We start from the raw sequence: 17563 nt of genomic DNA, 5'->3' as shown, positions 1-17563 counted from the left end.
CAACTAACTTGGCGGAAGAAATCGTTTCGTCTATTTTGTTTCTGTTGTTGTTTTTTTTTTCATTCTTTTGTGAAATATTCATGTTGCTCCCCTGAATCAGCAAATACGAAAAATGAAAGCCAAAAATGGGAGGGGAGAAAAAACGAAACCCAAAACGAATGAATAGACATTAAATAGAAAATTACTGTAATGGGAATATTGAAAAGTACGAAAGCCCATCGTACCTACCTATCTTGGGTAGGAGATGCAAGGAGAGATATCATCAAAAAAACCGTTTCCAATAACTAGCAAGGTTTTCTCCCTCTCCCCAAACATTTATCCCTAGCACTAGGCTTCCATGTAAAAATTCTTTAAAAAATCTACAAAAAAAAGATAAATACGAGCAGGAAGGAAGTTAAGGAAAGCATTGGCTCTTTAGTGAGCCAAGGCAAAAAACAAATACATGGGAGAAAAGAAAAATTTGATATCCTTTTGCCATAAGGGCCAAATTGCACTTAAGTCATGGAGGCTTTCCATCATTATATTATTTATCCATACTAGCTAGATTCCTCTGAAATTCCATCTCTCTCCTCTGTGTCCTTGTTTCTTTGGGAACAAGGATCGAAAAACAGGAAAATAAATAATCCCCTGGAATAAGGAGCCAGAGACCAAGGCATATACAAGGTCAAGTGTTAAACAAGCCAAATTCTATGGCAGCACGTTAACGTTAAATACAATTTGATGGTCCTAATCAGTTCACATGCTCTTGAGATAACATCCGTTTCCGGTGAATGATAAGCGACAGTTTGCCAGGCACACACACATACACACACCCACAACCCCACACACCATTCCCAGCATTAGAAAACATAACAAATGAGAACAGATGAGACCCTGCCATCACTCGCAAACAGATGACGAGTAAGGAGTGAGGGAAGAAGAATGTCTATTACAGAGTGGAGTGTAAATAAACCACAAATCAACCACACACTCTCTCTCCCACTCTCACTCACTGTAGCACCACAAATTTATCACCACCCCCATATCCGGTTTATGGAAAAAATTTTTTTTTAAATTGAACCGTAGGCGACTTTGTTTTTTTTTTTTTGTTTTGTTATTTTGCTCTTCGATTCTTAGGTACTTGCCTTAATCGCCAATGAGATTAGTTGACTGCCATCTATTATGGCCATCTATTGTTCTCCAAAACTAAGTTACCTTTTTTCGTTGGATAAATTGTCCTTTAAATGTTGGCAATGTTTTAGGTAATATTTCGTCGATTAGAAATAATGTTGGAAAATTTATCTTTTTTTTCTGGTTTTGTCACATATTCTGGGGTGTGGGTGGTAATAGGGTCATATCCCAATCCAGAGGATAGTGAGCCCAGAAACCCAATTCTCATTTGTCTAACAATTTATGAAAAGTTGTCATCAAGGTTCACAATAATTTATTCCAAAAAAACCAAGATATTTATTAAATGTGGGGCACCAAAAAACGGACGGGAGGGGGTAATATGGCTTACGACATTATGATTGGTCTTTAAGGGCCTTTATATATAATACAGGGATTGGTAGATTTATACCACAAATTTTAGATTTTCTACTGTATGGTACATTGCAACATAATTCTCTTCATAAATGTCCTATAGAACTAAAATTTTGACAAAATTTTCTATAGGAATAACATTTTCATAAAATTTTCTATAGGAACAAAAATGTTTACAAAATTTTCTATAAAATTTTGAAAATTTTTCTATAGAATAGTATTTTCAAAAAAAAAATCAATAGAAAAAAGTTCTATAGAAATACAATTTTGACAAAATTGTTTAGCAAAATAAAAATTTGATAAAATATTATAGAGAAATAAAAGTTTGACGAAATTGTCTATAGCAATAAAATTTTTACAACATTTTTTATAGGAATAAAAACTATTAAAAAATTTTCTATAGAAATAAAAAAATTTCTTTGCGAACATTTTTCGCAAAAATTTATATAGAATTAAATATAGGCAAAATTTTCTATAGATATAAAATTTTGAGAAAATTGTCTATAGAAATACAATGTTGACAAAAATTTTCTGTAGAAATAAAATTTTAACAAAATTTTCTATAGAAATAAAATTTTGACAAATTTTTTTATAGAAATAAAATTTTGACAAATTTTTTATAGAAATAAAATTTTCTACAGAAATAAAATTTTGATAAAATTTTGTATAAAAAAATTACGACATTTTCTATCGAAATAAAATTTTGACAAAATGTTTCAGTAGAAATAAAATTTTGACAGATTTTTTTATAGAAATAAAATTTTAACTAAATTTTCTATAGACATAAAATTTTGACAAAATTTTCTATACAAATAAAATTTTGGGAAAATTTTCTATAAAAAAAATTGAGAAAATTTTCCATTAAAATCAAATGTTGACAAAAATTTCTATTATAATAAAATGTTGACCAAATTTTCTATAGGAACAAAAGTTTTTACAAAATTTTCTATAGAAATAAAATTTTGAAAAATTTTCAATAGAAATAAAATTTTGCGAAAATTTTCGATAGAGTAAAATTTGAAAAAAAAATCTATAGAAATAAAATTTGACAAAATTTTTTATCTAAATAAAATTTTAACAAGATTTTCCATTGAAATAAAATTTTGACAAAATTTTATAGAGAAATAAAATTTTCCGTTGAAATAAAATTTTGTCAAAATTATATAGAGAAATAAATTTTCCATTTAAATAAAATATTGACAAAATTTTCCATAGCAATAAAATGTTAGTAAAATTTTATACAGCAATAACATGTTGACAAAACTTTCTATAGAAATAATATTTTGACAACATTTTCTATAGAAAAAAATTTTGCCCACAATTTTTATAGGAATAAAATTTTGACAGCATATAGAAAATTTTGTCAAAACGTTATTTCTATGGAAAATTTTGTCAAAATTTTATTTCTATAGAAAGTTTTGTTAAAATTTTATTTCTATAGAATATTTTGTCAAAATTTTATTTCTATAGAAAATTTTGCCAAAATTTTATTTCTATAGAAAATTTTTTCAAAATTTTATTTCTATAGAAAATTTTTTCAAAATTTTATTTCTATAGAAAATTTTGTCAAAATTTTATTTCTATAGAAAATTTTGTCAAAATTTTATTTCTATAGAATATTTTGTCAAAATTTTATTTCTATAGAAAATTTTGCCAAAATTTTATTTCTATAGAAAATTTTCTCTTTCTATAGAAAATTGTTTGCAACATTTTATTTCTATAGAAAATTTTGTCAAAATTTTATTTCTATAGAAAATTTTTTGCAAAATTTTATTTCTATAGAAAATTTTCTCAAAATTTTATTTCTATAGAAAATTTTCTCAAAATTTTATTTCTATTGAAAATTTTGTTAAAATTTTATTTCTATTGAAAATTTTGTTAAAATTTTATTTCTATAGATAATTTTTTGCAAAATTTTATTTCTATAGATAATTTTTTGCAAAATTTTGTTTCTATAGAAAATTTTGTTAAAATTTTATTTCTATAGAAAATTTTGTCAAAATTTTCTTTCTATTGAAAATTCTTTGCAAAATTTTATTTCTATAGAAAATTTTGTCAAAATTGTATTTCTTTAGAAAATTTTGTCACAATTTTATTTCTATAGAAAATTTTTTGCAAAATTTTGTTTCTTTAGAAATTTTTTTCAAAATTTTATTTCTATAGAAAATTTTCTCAAAATTTTATTTCTATAGAAAATTTTGTCAAAATTTTGTTTCTATAGAAAATTTTGTCAAAATTTTATTTCAATAGAAAATTTTTATCAAAATTTTATTTCTATAGAATATTTTGTCAAAATTTTATTTTATTTTTTGCAAAATTTTATTTCTATAGATAATTTTTTGCAAAATTTTGTTAAAATTTTATTTCTATAGAAAATTTTGTCAAAATTTTATTTCTATAGAAAATTTTGTCAAGATTTTATTTCTATAGAAAATTTTGTCAGAATTTTATTTCTATAGAAATTTTGTCCAAATTTTATTTTTATAGAACATTTTGTCAAAATTTTATTTCAATAGAAAATTTTTTCAAAGTTTTAATTCTATAAAAATATTGTAAAAATTTTATTTCTATTGAAAATTTCAATATAAATGAATTAATTTAATCAATTAATTTCCGCATTAACACATAAAAAGGTTTATTTACTTGCCATCCTTTTCCCGTAAAACAGTTTTAGTTTTTTTTCGTGTAGTTAAGCATTCCTATTCTTTGACAACAATCCTTCCTATTCGTTAGTCAAAGCAAATGAAATTGATTTTTTTTTTCTTGATCTAATGCAAATATTAAATTTTCGACATGGTTAGTTTCTCCAAAAAACCACAAATATATCAGCACACACTTAAGTGTTTGTGGTTTTATATGCCATGTATACAAAAGAGCAAAAATTTGTTGAGATATTTTTTTTGACATATCCAAAAAAAACTAACAAATGACCCATTTTTTTGTTTGGGCAACGAAGGGAGTTGGATGGTGAAGTAAATTAAAATATTTTAATTAGTTTTTTGTTTGAGGAATTTTTGTTGGCATTTTTGGGTTTAATATTTGTTGGAATAATCCTATACCTTTTCAGTGCAGCCTATTGTAGATTCATTGGTATTACAGTTTTAGGTCAGTATTTTAACAATTTGAAAATTATTGTTGTTTTAACAGCTGTGTTACGTATCATACTTTGACCTATATTTTTTTATGAAATCACAAATTAATTTTATTAAATTTTTTTAACTTACCTCACTATCGTTGCTATGTAAAATGAGACGAAACCCGGGTAGTAAATTTTTCTCTTTATTCACATCATCCAATGCCAGTTTTGCTGCTGGCATACATGCCTGTCCACCCTGCCATCCTCCTTTGCCTGCTATGGGAAATATTCCACCTATGTGTAAATCATCAAGACTACCACCGTCAATCACTGGAACTTTGTTTAGAACCAAGGAAACAAATAAAAATATCCAAAATGTTAAAACACCATCACATGTCATATCCTGTAAAGAGAAATTAAATGAAAGTCAAAAGACATTAAAATATCGCAATAAATTATGGAGAATTTTCAAAAAATTTAAATACATAGAAAAAAATATTTTCTCAAAAATATATAAAATTTTTTAATATCACAGTTAAAGTCGCTAGAGGTCTCCTCTATCAGAAAACAAGTCACCTATTTTAAATGTAATTTTTCTTTCTTTAAAATTTATTTTTATGAAAAAATGCAAAACTCAAATTTTTTTGTTTAGAAAGAGACTAATTAAAAGACTGTACTAACAGTCCTCAACAACTTATCATTTTCATTCGTAGATTTCTTACTCTTGCATACATTTATTTTGCATTTACATGGCTATGTTAGCTTGTTTCTCATGTTAGTATTGCATTAACCAGAGGTCTCTTATGTTAGATACTCATTGGAATGTTAAACAGACATTGCTATGCTAGTGATCAATTACAATAGCAAAAGCATTAACTCTCTTGCTCTCATTAGAGTTAATTGCTTATAGCAATCGGCTGAAAAAAAAAACAGTATATGTTAATATGCCACAATTTATTTTGGGTAACTCATTGTATTGTAGACGCATGCGATATTTTTGGCTAAAGTTGCTATCAAATAAAAGGAATTTTCTTAGTTAAGAAAATTTAAATATTAACGTTGTTGTGGTAGTTGTGTTATTTTGAGTAGCTGATGTTTGTCATTGTGAGAGAATTTTTTACCAATTTCCAGCAGAGATTGAGTTAAAGCAAGGGTAGCAATAGGAGATTCTTTGTGAATATAATAGATAGGGTTAGTGAGGGAGGTGTCAAAATGATCAGATAGCCTGATACATGATTCGTTGTTTTTGTTGTATTAATTTGAGTAACTGCTGTTTAATTGATTATGTGTGAATTGTGAAGTAAGTTTGAGGGGGATATCATTAATGGCAAACCAACAGTGAGAGTTAAGAAATCTACTGTCATTTCAGGTGATTGTGTAGTGGGGGATTCGGATATTTGTGGTGTTACAAAATAATTTTTTATGTTAGTCAGAGTGACTGTTGTTTAGTTGGTTGTCTGTCTGTATGCGATATTGTGTTTGGCTTGCGTTATGCTGCCATGTTGCAGTAAGTTTGAGAGTCATTGGGAAGAGAGTGAGTTAAAGCAATGACTTTAATAGGATTGTTCCTTGAATCAGCGTTAGCTTTGAGAATTTCACAAAAGGTACACAAAAGTGTGGCAGTTTATAGCATTACTAGCACAAACTCTAATTTTTGTTAAGAACCCGATCACATCTGTAATTTTTATGGGATTAGGGGAGAAATTTTTCAAAATATATTGTAACAGAGAGAATGAAAACACCAGAGGTCGAAAAGTTCTCCTCTGCGAAGAAAACAAATGTCAACCGTATAGATGTCGCACAATGCCTGCTTCTTTGGTATTACCGAAGTTTGATAAATTCTTTATAGAGTCATCGACATTTATAATTTCAAATTGTCTACCAAAAAATTTAATGGAATGAAAACATTTAAAAAAAGAACATTTGTTACTACAACGTAGGTCCTAAATTCTATTTTCCTTACGTTTCGTAAAGTCGGCAGAGAACTTAACTGGGTGACGCCGACTCCAACTGTATGCTATTTGAGAGAAACGCCCACAAAAACTGCATGATTTTAGAGAAATTGTCCTCATGACTGCCACCTACTGACGCAGTTTCGCTTTACAGTTTCGTTCTCTTGTGTTTTTATTGTCTCTGATTGTAATACAAACACGGTTGCCACAGTTGGTAAAATTTTCAATGGAAATAAACTTCAGACCAAATTTTCTATAGAAATAAAATTTTGACAAAATTATCTAAAAAAATAAATTTTTGACAAAATTTTCAATAGAAATAAAATTGTTACAAAATTGTCTATAGAAATAAAATTTTGAGCAAACTTTTGTATAGAAATACAATTTTAACAAAATTTTCTAGAGAAATAAAATTTTGACAAAATTTTCTACGGAAATAAAATTTCGACATCATTTTCTATAGAAATAAAATTTTGACAAAATTTTTCAATTGAAACAAAATTTGGACAAAATTCTACATAGAAATAGAATTGTGACAAAATTTTCTAAACAAATAAAATTTTGACAAAATTCTCAATGGAAATAAAATTCAGACCAAATTTTCTATTGAAATAAAATTTTGACAAAATTATATAAAGAAATAATTTTATGACAAAATTTTTCATAGAAATAAAATTTTGACAAAATTTTCAATAGAAATAAAATTGTTACAAAATTGTCTATAGAAATAAAATTTTGAGCAAACTTTTGTATAGAAATACAATTTTAACAAAATTTTCTATAGAAATAAAATTTTGACAAAATTGTCTATAGAAATAAAATTTTGGCAAAATTTTCCATAGAAATAAAATTTTGACAAATTTTTCAATAGAAATAAAATAGTTACAAAATTTTCTAAACAAATAAAATTTTGACAAAATTTTTAATAGAAATAAAATTGTTACAAAATTGTCTATAGAAATAAAATTTTGAGCAAACTTTTGTATAAAAATACAATTTTAACAAAATTTTCTAGCGAAATAAAATTTTGAAAAAATTTTCTACAGAAATAAAATTTTGACAAAATTTTCTATGGAAATAAAATTTTGACAAAATTTTCAATGGAAATAAAATTCAGACCAAATTTTCTATAGAAATAAAATTTTGACAAAATTATCTAAAGAAATAAATTTTTGACAAAATTTTTCATAGAAATAAAATGTTGACAACATTTTCAATAGAAATAAAATTGTTACAAAATTGTCTATAGAAATAAAATTTTGATGAAACTTTTGTATAGAAATACAATTTTAACAACATTTTCTATAGAAAAAAATTTTGACAAAATTGTCTATAGAAAAAAAAATTTGGCAAAATTTTCCATAGAAATAAAATTTTGATAAATTTTTCAATAGAAATAAAATTGTTACAAAATTTTCTAAACAAATAAAATTTTGACAAAATTTTCTAAACAAATAAAATTTTGACAAAATTTTCAATAGATATAAAATTGTTACACAATTGTCTGTAGAAATAAAATTTTCAGCAAAATTTTCCATAGAAATAAAATTTTGATAAATTTTTCAATAGAAATAAAATTGTTACAAAATTTTCTAAACAAATAAAATTTTGACAAAATTTTCTAAACAAATAAAATGTTGACAAAATTTTCCATAGAAATAAAATTGTTACACAATTGTCTGTTGAAATAAAATTTTGAGCAAAATTTTCCATAGAAATAAAATTTTGATAAATTTTTCAATAGAAATAAAATTGTTACAAAATTTTCTAAACAAATAAAATTTTGACAAAATTTTCTAAACAAATAAAATTTTGACAAAATTTTCAATAGAAATAAAATTGTTACACAATTGTCTGTAGAAATAAAATTTTGAGCAAACTTTTGTATAGAAATACAATTTTAACAAAATTTTCTAGAGAAATAAAATTTTGAAAAAATTTTCTACAGAAATAAAATTTCGACATCAAATTTTGAAAAAATTGTTCAATTGAAATAAAATTTGGACAAAAAGAAATAAAATTATGACAAAATTTTTTGTAGAAATAAAATTTTGACAAAATTTTCTATGGAAATAAAATTTTGAAAAATTTTTCAATGGAAATAAAATTCAGACCCAATTTTTTATAGAAATAAAATTTTGACAAAATTTTCAAAAGAAATAAAATTGTTACAAAATTGTCTATAGAAATAAAATTTTGAGCAAACTTTTGTATAGAAATACAATTTTAACAAAATTTTCTATAGAAATAAAATTTTGACAAAATTGTCTAAAGAAATAAAATTTTGGCAAAATTTTCCATAGAATAAAATTTTGACAATTTATCAAAATTTTCTATAGAAATAAAATTGTTACAAAATTTTTTAAACAAATAAAATTTGGACAAAATTTTCTAAAGACATAAAATTACAACAAAATTTTCTATAGGAATAAATTTTGGATAAAATTTTTTATAGAAATAAAATTTAGACAAAATTTTATATAGCAATAACAATTTTGACAAAATTTTCGATAGAAATAAAAATTTGAGAATATTTTCTATAGAAAAAAAAAATTTGACTAAATTTTCTGTGAAATAACATTTTGAGAAAATGTTCTATAGAAATAAAATTTTGACAAAATTTTGATAAAAAATTCCATAGAAATAAAATTTAAGAAAATTTTCTATAGAAATAAAATTTTGACAAAAATTTCTATAGAAATAAAATTTTGACAAAATTCTCCATAGAAATAAAATTTTGAAAAATTTTTCTATAGAAATAAAATGTTGACAAAATTTTATATGGAAATAAAATGTTGACAAAATTCTCTATAGAAATAAACTATCGACCAAATTTTCAATAGAAATAAATTTTGAGAAAATTTTCTATAGAAATAAAAGTAAAAAAATTCTATAGAAATAAAATGTCGACAAAATTTTCTGTAGAAATAAAATTGTGACAAAATTAAGGATGAATGTAATCCATCATCAGACTGCATGGGGAGTTGCTATTGCCCACTATGAAATAAGAATATGATATTCCAACCACCATCTGTCCAAATAAAATCTTCTGTCCACATCTCTAAAGAGGATTTATGAATATCTCTAATGTAATCCAATAAATTAAGTTTCTTAATTTAATACGCAACAAACTTATGGGAGACCATAGCGAGCTAGGAGTAAAAAAAAAGAGTTTCACAAAAAACTTTCTATGACAAAAGTTCTGCTAATGAATCAAACTTTTTTTTTGCTTTCTCTTTTTGTGTTCAACAAAACCAATGAGGACCTCAGCATAACGCGTTTATTTGTTCATTTTCATTACGGTCTACATTAATCTGTGATTTTCATGTCCTTTTTGAGGTCATGTAGTTTCTTTTATGGTAAAGAGGGAAGTAGAGAGAAAAGGAGAAAGAGCAAAATAAGACTACCATAGGACTTAAACTAATGGATGTTTAGTAAAATATTTGTTGCAGAGATATGATAATTTTTCCTTAATGGTTGTTAATAACACAACACAATTGGTAAAAATTCAGTGAGAGTCGTAGACCTGCGAGGGGTTTCCAATAAGGACTTAGTTTCACTGCCTGATTCAATGGTATAGCTACTATTGAAATTTTAGTTATACGAGTTTTTTTTTACAGCCTGAGAGAATTTCATTGGGCTACAAAAATTTTGAGAGGCTGTTTTTGAAGAGCTCAAGCACTTAGCTCCCGCAACTACGTTGTGTAAATCCAAACAAATCATCAATTTATGTGTATGTGTGTATTTGTACGAAAACTCATGGTTAGGTTAGGTTAGGTGGCAGCCCAATGTATCAGGCTCACTTAGACTATTCAGTCCATTGTGATACCACATTGGTGAACTTCTCTCTTAACGAAAACTCATACCCAACTCTTCCTACAAATTCATAATTTGTTCACTTACATTACTCTCCGTTATTTGCCATTGATCTAATCCACATAAAGTATTTTGTCTCCACTCTTGTATAGGCATAGGTAAAGAGACTACGCGTCACTTAGTTCTCACTCTCCACAACATTATTACTTGTTAACAAACAAAAAAATATATCGCCTATATCAAGAGACATCATAGGGAATACGAAAATATTAATAGTGAGTGATAGATAAGAAATAAATAAGAACTAGACATACTATGTGGGGGGTGGGGGGTAGCAAATAGACTATGAGGTGTTTCCTTCTTAATCTCCATAATATTCTCTCTTTAAGCAAGAACACAAAACCAGTGCGTAATAAGCAAAAAAAAATATTTTGGACATATGTTTCCCATAATTTCAAGAGACATTTTTCCCCAAAATATTTTTTCTTCTTCTCTAGTTGACTGAGTACTTATCGCATCACCCTTGTATTTATTTGATGGTGATCAAATGATGATGACCATCATTAACTTTTCCATCTAATTTGCTGTAATTTAAGGCAATCTAACCTTTAACTCTAAATCTTAGAGAACATTAAAGGATGAAATTAATTGGTCCATTAACAGATTCTTTTAATCAACCAAACAGCTCATTTGCTATTAACTACAGCTAATTTTCAACTTTCAACAGAAACTCTTATTAATAAAATTCATAGGAAAAAAACCAAACCGAAGAAGAAACCACGACCTCTTCTTCAACTAAAAATCACAAATTGATCAACTTTTGCAGGCAAGTCAAACGTATCGACAAATTTTTCTTTTGCTTATTACCCCTCCTCTACCAACTTGACTGATATATGGCAATGAAACATTCTGTAATGAAGTCCTTTGAATCAGAAAAAAATAAAAGAAACCAAGAGCATAATTTATTCCAACTTTAATTAAGCCTAAATAAATAATTGGCTAAAAAATTAACATTGCATGAAAATACAACCTTCACCCGCAAAAAAATACACCCACGAGGGGAATGGAACTACACAAGGAAGAAAGAAATGTTGCCATGAACGAAGTAATCAATCTAGGCAAATAATGTTAACGAAAGCATTAACAAATAGACGTAGTTTTGGCAAAATAGACTAGCAAGGACGCATTGAGAGAATCCTTTCAATTTCAATATTGAATTACTTTCACAAATCTAAATGAGAAAATAATGTTGAAGGTTTCTATCAGAAGTCAACCACTTTTTTATGGATAAGTGAGGAGTATGGGCTGTTCAAGGATATCCATGCAGGTCCTTGAAATTCAAATCATTCTTGATAGAATTCGATTTCAGTGTAACATAAATTGTAACAATGGTAAGTGTGCTGTGAGATTAGGCAAACTAATTTTTTCATTAACCTTTGTATCAAAATTTTCTATAAAAATAAAATTTTGACAAAATTTTCTATAAAAATAAAATGTTGACAAAATTTTCTGTAAAAATTAAATTTTTACAAAATTTCCTATAGAAATAAAATTTTGACAAAATTTTCTATAGAAATAAAATTTTGACAAAATTTTCTATAGAAATAGAGTTTTAACAAAATTTTCTATAAAAATAAAATTATGACAAAATTTTCTATAAAAATAAAATTTTGACAAAATTTTCTATAAAAATAAAATTTTGACAAAATTTTCTATAGAAATAAAATGTTGACTAAATTTTCATTTTGACCAAATTTTTTATAAATATTTTCTATCGATACACCGAAAAAAAAGTGAACTGTTTTATAGGAAGAATGAACTACCTCGCACGAAAATTGAACTAAATTTTACTCCTCATTTTGAGATTTCCACAAAGCGTTGTTAAAACCTGTTGTACTTTTTAACTGCAGTTCACGAAATTACATCATCTCATAAATGAAAAAATTAACTAAAAGCAAAGAAGAAAATCATTGGCGCCAAGTCAGTAGTTCATTCTTATTATTTTTGGGAATCGTACGAAAATCTTTTACTTTAGTTCATATTGAACTTATGTGTACGGGCATTGAACTTTATACTCACGTTTAATTCATAAAATTATTGAGACATACTTAAAAAAATTAAGATTTTATAAAGCTGTGGAAAATTTCGATAAAAATAATAAAATTTAACTACAAGCAAATAATTTTTTTCCAATAAAAATAAGTTAAATTTAGCGTTACGGAAATTTTTTTCTGTCTAACATTAAAAATTTAATTTTTTGATTTTTTCTGAACGTATATTTAAAAAATTTTTGCGATCAAGAGTGATCCAAAATAAAAAAAAAAAAAACTTCTAAAATAAAGTAATAAAGTCTTTGAGAATTTTCTTTATGGCTAATAATATTTTCGCACTTCCTCTCAATTTGTAAAATTGTCTCTTGAAATTATGAGAAACATAGGTCAAAACAAGTAAGGAAAGTCTAAAGTCGGGCGGGGCCGACTATATTATACCCTGCACCACTTTGTAGATCTAAATTTTCGATACCATATCACATCCGTCAAATGTGTTGGATGCTATACATAAAGGTTTGTCCCAAATACATACATTTAAATATCACTCAATTTGGACAGAATTTGATAGACTTTTACAAAATCTATAGACTCAAAATTTAAGTTGGCTAATGCACTAGGGTGGAACACAATTTTGGTAAAAAAAAATATGGGAAACATTTAAATCTGAAGCAATTTTAAGGAAACTTCGCAAAAATTTATTTATGATTTATCGCTCGATATATATGTATTAGAAGTTTAGGAAAATTAGAGTAATTTTTACAACTTTTCGACTAAACAGTGGCGATTTAACAAGGAAAATTTTGGTATTTTGACCATTTTTGTCGAAATCAGAAAAACATATATATGGGAGCTATATCTAAATCTGAACCGATTTCAATCAAATTTGGCACACATGACTATACTACCAATTGTACTCCTTGTGCAAAATTTCAAGCTAATCGGGATAAAACTCTGGCTTCTGGGTCCATATAGGTGCATATCGGGCGAAAGATATATATGGGAGCTATATCTAGATCTGAATCGATTTCAACCAAATTTGGCACGCATAGCTACAATGCTAAATCTACTCCCTGTGCAAAATTTCAACCAAATTGGGCCAAAACTCTGGCTTTTAGGACCATATTAGTCCATATCGGGCGAGAGATATATATGGGAGCTATATCTAAATGTGAACCGATTTCAATCAAATTTTGCACACTTGACTATACTACTAATTGTACTCCTAGTGCAAAATTTCAACCAAATTCGGCCAAAAATCTGGCTTCTGGGGTCATATAAGTCCATAACGGGCGAAAGATATATATGGCAGCTATATCTAAATCTGAACCGATTTCAATCACATTTTGCACACTTGACTATACGACTAAGTATTATGTTTGCACAAAATTTCAAGCAAATCGGTATAAAACTCTTGCTGCTGGGTCCATATTAGTGCATATCGGGCGAAAGATATATATGGGAGCTATATCTAAATCTGAACCGATTTCTTCCAAAATCAATAGGGTTCTATTCTGACCCAAATTAGGAACATGTGCCAAATTTGAAGGCGATGGGACTTAAATTGCGACCTAGACATTGATCACAAAAATGTGTTCACAGACAGACGGACGGACGGACAGACGGACATGGTTATATCGACTCAGGGACCCACCCTGAGCATTATTGCCAAAGACACCATGTGTCTATCTCGTCTCCTTCAGGGTGTTACAAACATATGCACTAACTTATAATACCCTGTTCCACAGTGTGGCGCAGGGTATAAATAGTTTTTGGCATATAAAACATTGATTTTGTGCTCTTGTTTAATGAGAGATTATATTGGAGAGCGAGAACGTAACGCCACATAGTTTATTTGCCTCTCTAATAATATTTTCGTACTTCCTCTCAATTTGTAAAAATGTCTCTTGAAATTATGAGAAACATAAGTCAAAAATATTTTTTGGCCTATAAAACATAGATTTTGTGTTCTTGCTTAGAGAGCGAGAGAGAGAGAGATTATATTGGAGAATGAGAGCGAAACACCGCATTGTTTATTTGTCCCTCCCTGGTGTTATATTTCTAGGGTAAAGGCCTCTTTATGTATCTAACAATGTCATTGTTTGCGATTACCATATGATCGCTAAACTTGTAAACAAAACTACCAAAGAAACACTGAAACAAAAACAAACAAAAATTGATTTTTTACATTTACCATTAATTAGTGTTAATTCTAAGTGAAAAACAACAGAATTGTACTTTTTCATAAAACATCTTCTCACCTTAAGCATCATTTTCTTCTTTTCTCAATCCATGATAATTGTTGTTTGATCGGCTGATACCAAAACGAGATGAAATTTGTTTTTTTTTTTTTCGAGAAATACAAACGTTTACGTATCGTAATCATTGTGTGCTGTATAATTTATCAAAAACAAACAGGTGACACGCAACGGTACATTTACGAGCTTTGTTTGGATGCATAACCAGGGCTTAAGTTTTTTGCTGTTATTTATCTCTTATCTATCACTCTCACTCACTCTCTCTCTCTCTCTCTAAGTTTGGCATATGATTTTCTATTGCACACACATACACAGAAAAAAATTTCCGTAGTTAAACTAACGCTAAATTTAACTTATTTTTATTGTAAAAAAATATTTGTTAGTAGTTAAATTTTATTATTTTTTGCGAAATTTTCCACAGACCAATGAAATTTTCGTTTTTTTAAGTATGTCTCAAATATTTTATGAACTAAACGTGAGTACAAAGTTCGATGAACGTACACATAAGTTTAATATGAACTAAAGCAAATGAAAATTTTCGTACGATTCCCAAAAATAGTAAGAATGAACTACTGTATGGTTAAAATGGTCATGATTTGGCGTAATTTCTTTTTAAATTTTAGTTAATTTCTTCTTCTATAAGAGGGTATAATTTCATGAACTGCAGTTAAAAAGTACAACAGGGCATTAAATTTTCCTGGTTTTAACAACGCTTTGGGGAAATCTCAAAATGTGAAGTAAAATTTAGCTCAATTTTCGTACGAGTTAATTTATTCTTCCTATAAAACAGTTTACTTTTTTTCGGTGTAGAGAGAGAGAGAGAGAGAGAGTGAGGGAGTGTGATAGATAAGAGATAAATAACAACTTATGCCCATATTCACAATAATTTACAAAGAGTCTATTGAACGAATTTGTATTACGGTTGCCACAATTGGTAGAATTTTACTAAAAATTGTAGATTTTTTATGTTTGATAGATTGGTAAAATTCTTGATGTTTTGGTAGATTTAAGAAAATAGTCCTTTTAACTAAGAGGTACTTCATAAAATTTCTCAAGAAATAAGATATTGACAAAGTTTTTCTTTAGAAATAAAATTTTGACCAAATTTCCTCAAGAAATAAAATTTTCTAAAAAAATTTTCTATCGAAATAAAATTTTGATAAAATATTCAATAAAATTATAACAAATTTTTCTATAGAAACAAAATTTAGACACAATTTTCTATAGAAATAAAATTAAAAAAAAATCTTCTACCAAATGTTCATTTCAAATGTTGACAAAATTTTCTACACAAATAAAATTTTGACAAAATTTGCTATACAAATAAAATTTTGACAACATTTTCTACAAAGAAATACAATTTTAACAAAATTTTCTATAAAAATAAAAGTTTGACAAAATCTTCTATATAAATAAAATTTTGACAAAATTTTCTATAGAAATAAAATTTTGACAAAATTTTCTATAGAAATAAAATGTTGACAAAATTTTCTATAGAAATAACATTTTGACAATGTTTGCTATAAAAATAAAATTTTGGTAGATTATTTTTGGCTCGAGTGGCAACCATGATTATGAACCGATATGGACCAATTTTTGTGTGATTGGGGATCGGCTATATATATTACTATAGACCGATGTGGACCAATTTTGGCATGGTTATTAGCGGCCTTATACTAACACCACGTTGCAAATTTCAACCGGATCGGATTAATTTTGCTCCTCCAAGAGGCTCCAGAGATCAAATCTGGGCAACGGTTTATATGGGGGCTATATATAATTATGGACCGATATGGACCAATTTTTGCGTGTTTGTTAGAGACCACATTGTAACACCATGTTCCAAATTTCAACCGGATCGGATGAATTTTGCTCCTCCAAGAGGCTCCGGAGGACAAATCTTGGGATCGATTTATATGGGGGCTATATATAATTATAGACCGATATGGACCAATTCCTGCATGGTTTTTGGATACCATATACTAACACCACGTACCTCATTTCAACCGGAGCGGATGAATTTTACTCCTCTAAGAGGCTCCGGAGGTCAAATCTGGGGATCGGTTTATATGGGGGCTATATATAATTATGGACCGATGTGGACCAATTTTTGCATGGTTCTTAGAGAAATTTGGTTTTCTTAGAGGCTCCGCAAACCAAATCGGGGGATCGGTTTATATGGGGGCTATATGTAATTATGGACCGATATGGACACCATGTACCAAATTTCAGCCGGATCGGATGAAATTTGCTTCTGTTAGAGCAATCGCAAGCCAAATTTGGGGGTCCGTTTATATGGGGGCTATACGTAAAAGTGGACCGATATGGCCCATTTGCAATACCATCCGACCTACATCAATAACAACTAATTGTGCCAAGTTTCAAGTCGATAGCTTGTTTCGTTCGGAAGTTATCGTGATTTCAACAGACGGACGGACGGACGGACGGACGGACGGACGGACGGACATGCTCAGATCGACTCAGAATTTCACCACGACCCAGAATATATACACTTTATGGGGTCTTAGAGCAATATTTCGATGTGTTACAAACGGAATGACAAAGTTAATATACCCCCATCCTGTGGTGGAGGGTATAACAAGAGACTTATGCCCATATTCGCAATAATTTACAAAGAGTCTATTGAAGGAATTTGTATTACGGTTGCCACAATTGGTAGAATTCTACCAAAAATTGTAGATTTTTTAATGTTTGATAGATTGGTAAAATTCTTGATGTTTTGGTAGATTTAAGAAAATATTCCTTTCTAACTAAGAGGTACTTCATAAAATTTCTGAAGAAGTAAGATATTGACAAAGTTTTTCTTTAGAAATAAAATTTTGACCAAATTTCCTCAAGAAATAAAATTTTGAAAACATTTTCTATCGAAAT

The 17563-nt window shown here is 27.6% G+C and overlaps 1 protein-coding gene across 1 annotated transcript in view; it reads right to left on the bottom strand.

Annotated features, from left to right (window-relative positions):
* GABA-B-R1 (gamma-aminobutyric acid type B receptor subunit 1) overlaps positions 1-17563 on the bottom strand; it is a 543509-nt gene that overhangs the window by 333967 nt on the left and 191979 nt on the right. Inside the window, exon 4 of the mRNA XM_075294217.1 lies at positions 4746-5000. Within this exon, the coding sequence (XP_075150332.1) occupies positions 4746-4997 (252 nt within the window). The 5' untranslated portion in view covers positions 4998-5000. The remainder of the gene's footprint in view (positions 1-4745; positions 5001-17563) is intronic.

Source organism: Haematobia irritans, chromosome 2, assembly GCF_050003625.1.
Source record: "Haematobia irritans isolate KBUSLIRL chromosome 2, ASM5000362v1, whole genome shotgun sequence".
Lineage (NCBI taxonomy): Eukaryota > Metazoa > Arthropoda > Insecta > Diptera > Muscidae > Haematobia > Haematobia irritans.
The sequence above is the reverse complement of the archived record's forward strand: the minus strand, read 5'-3'. Positions and strand labels throughout refer to the sequence as shown.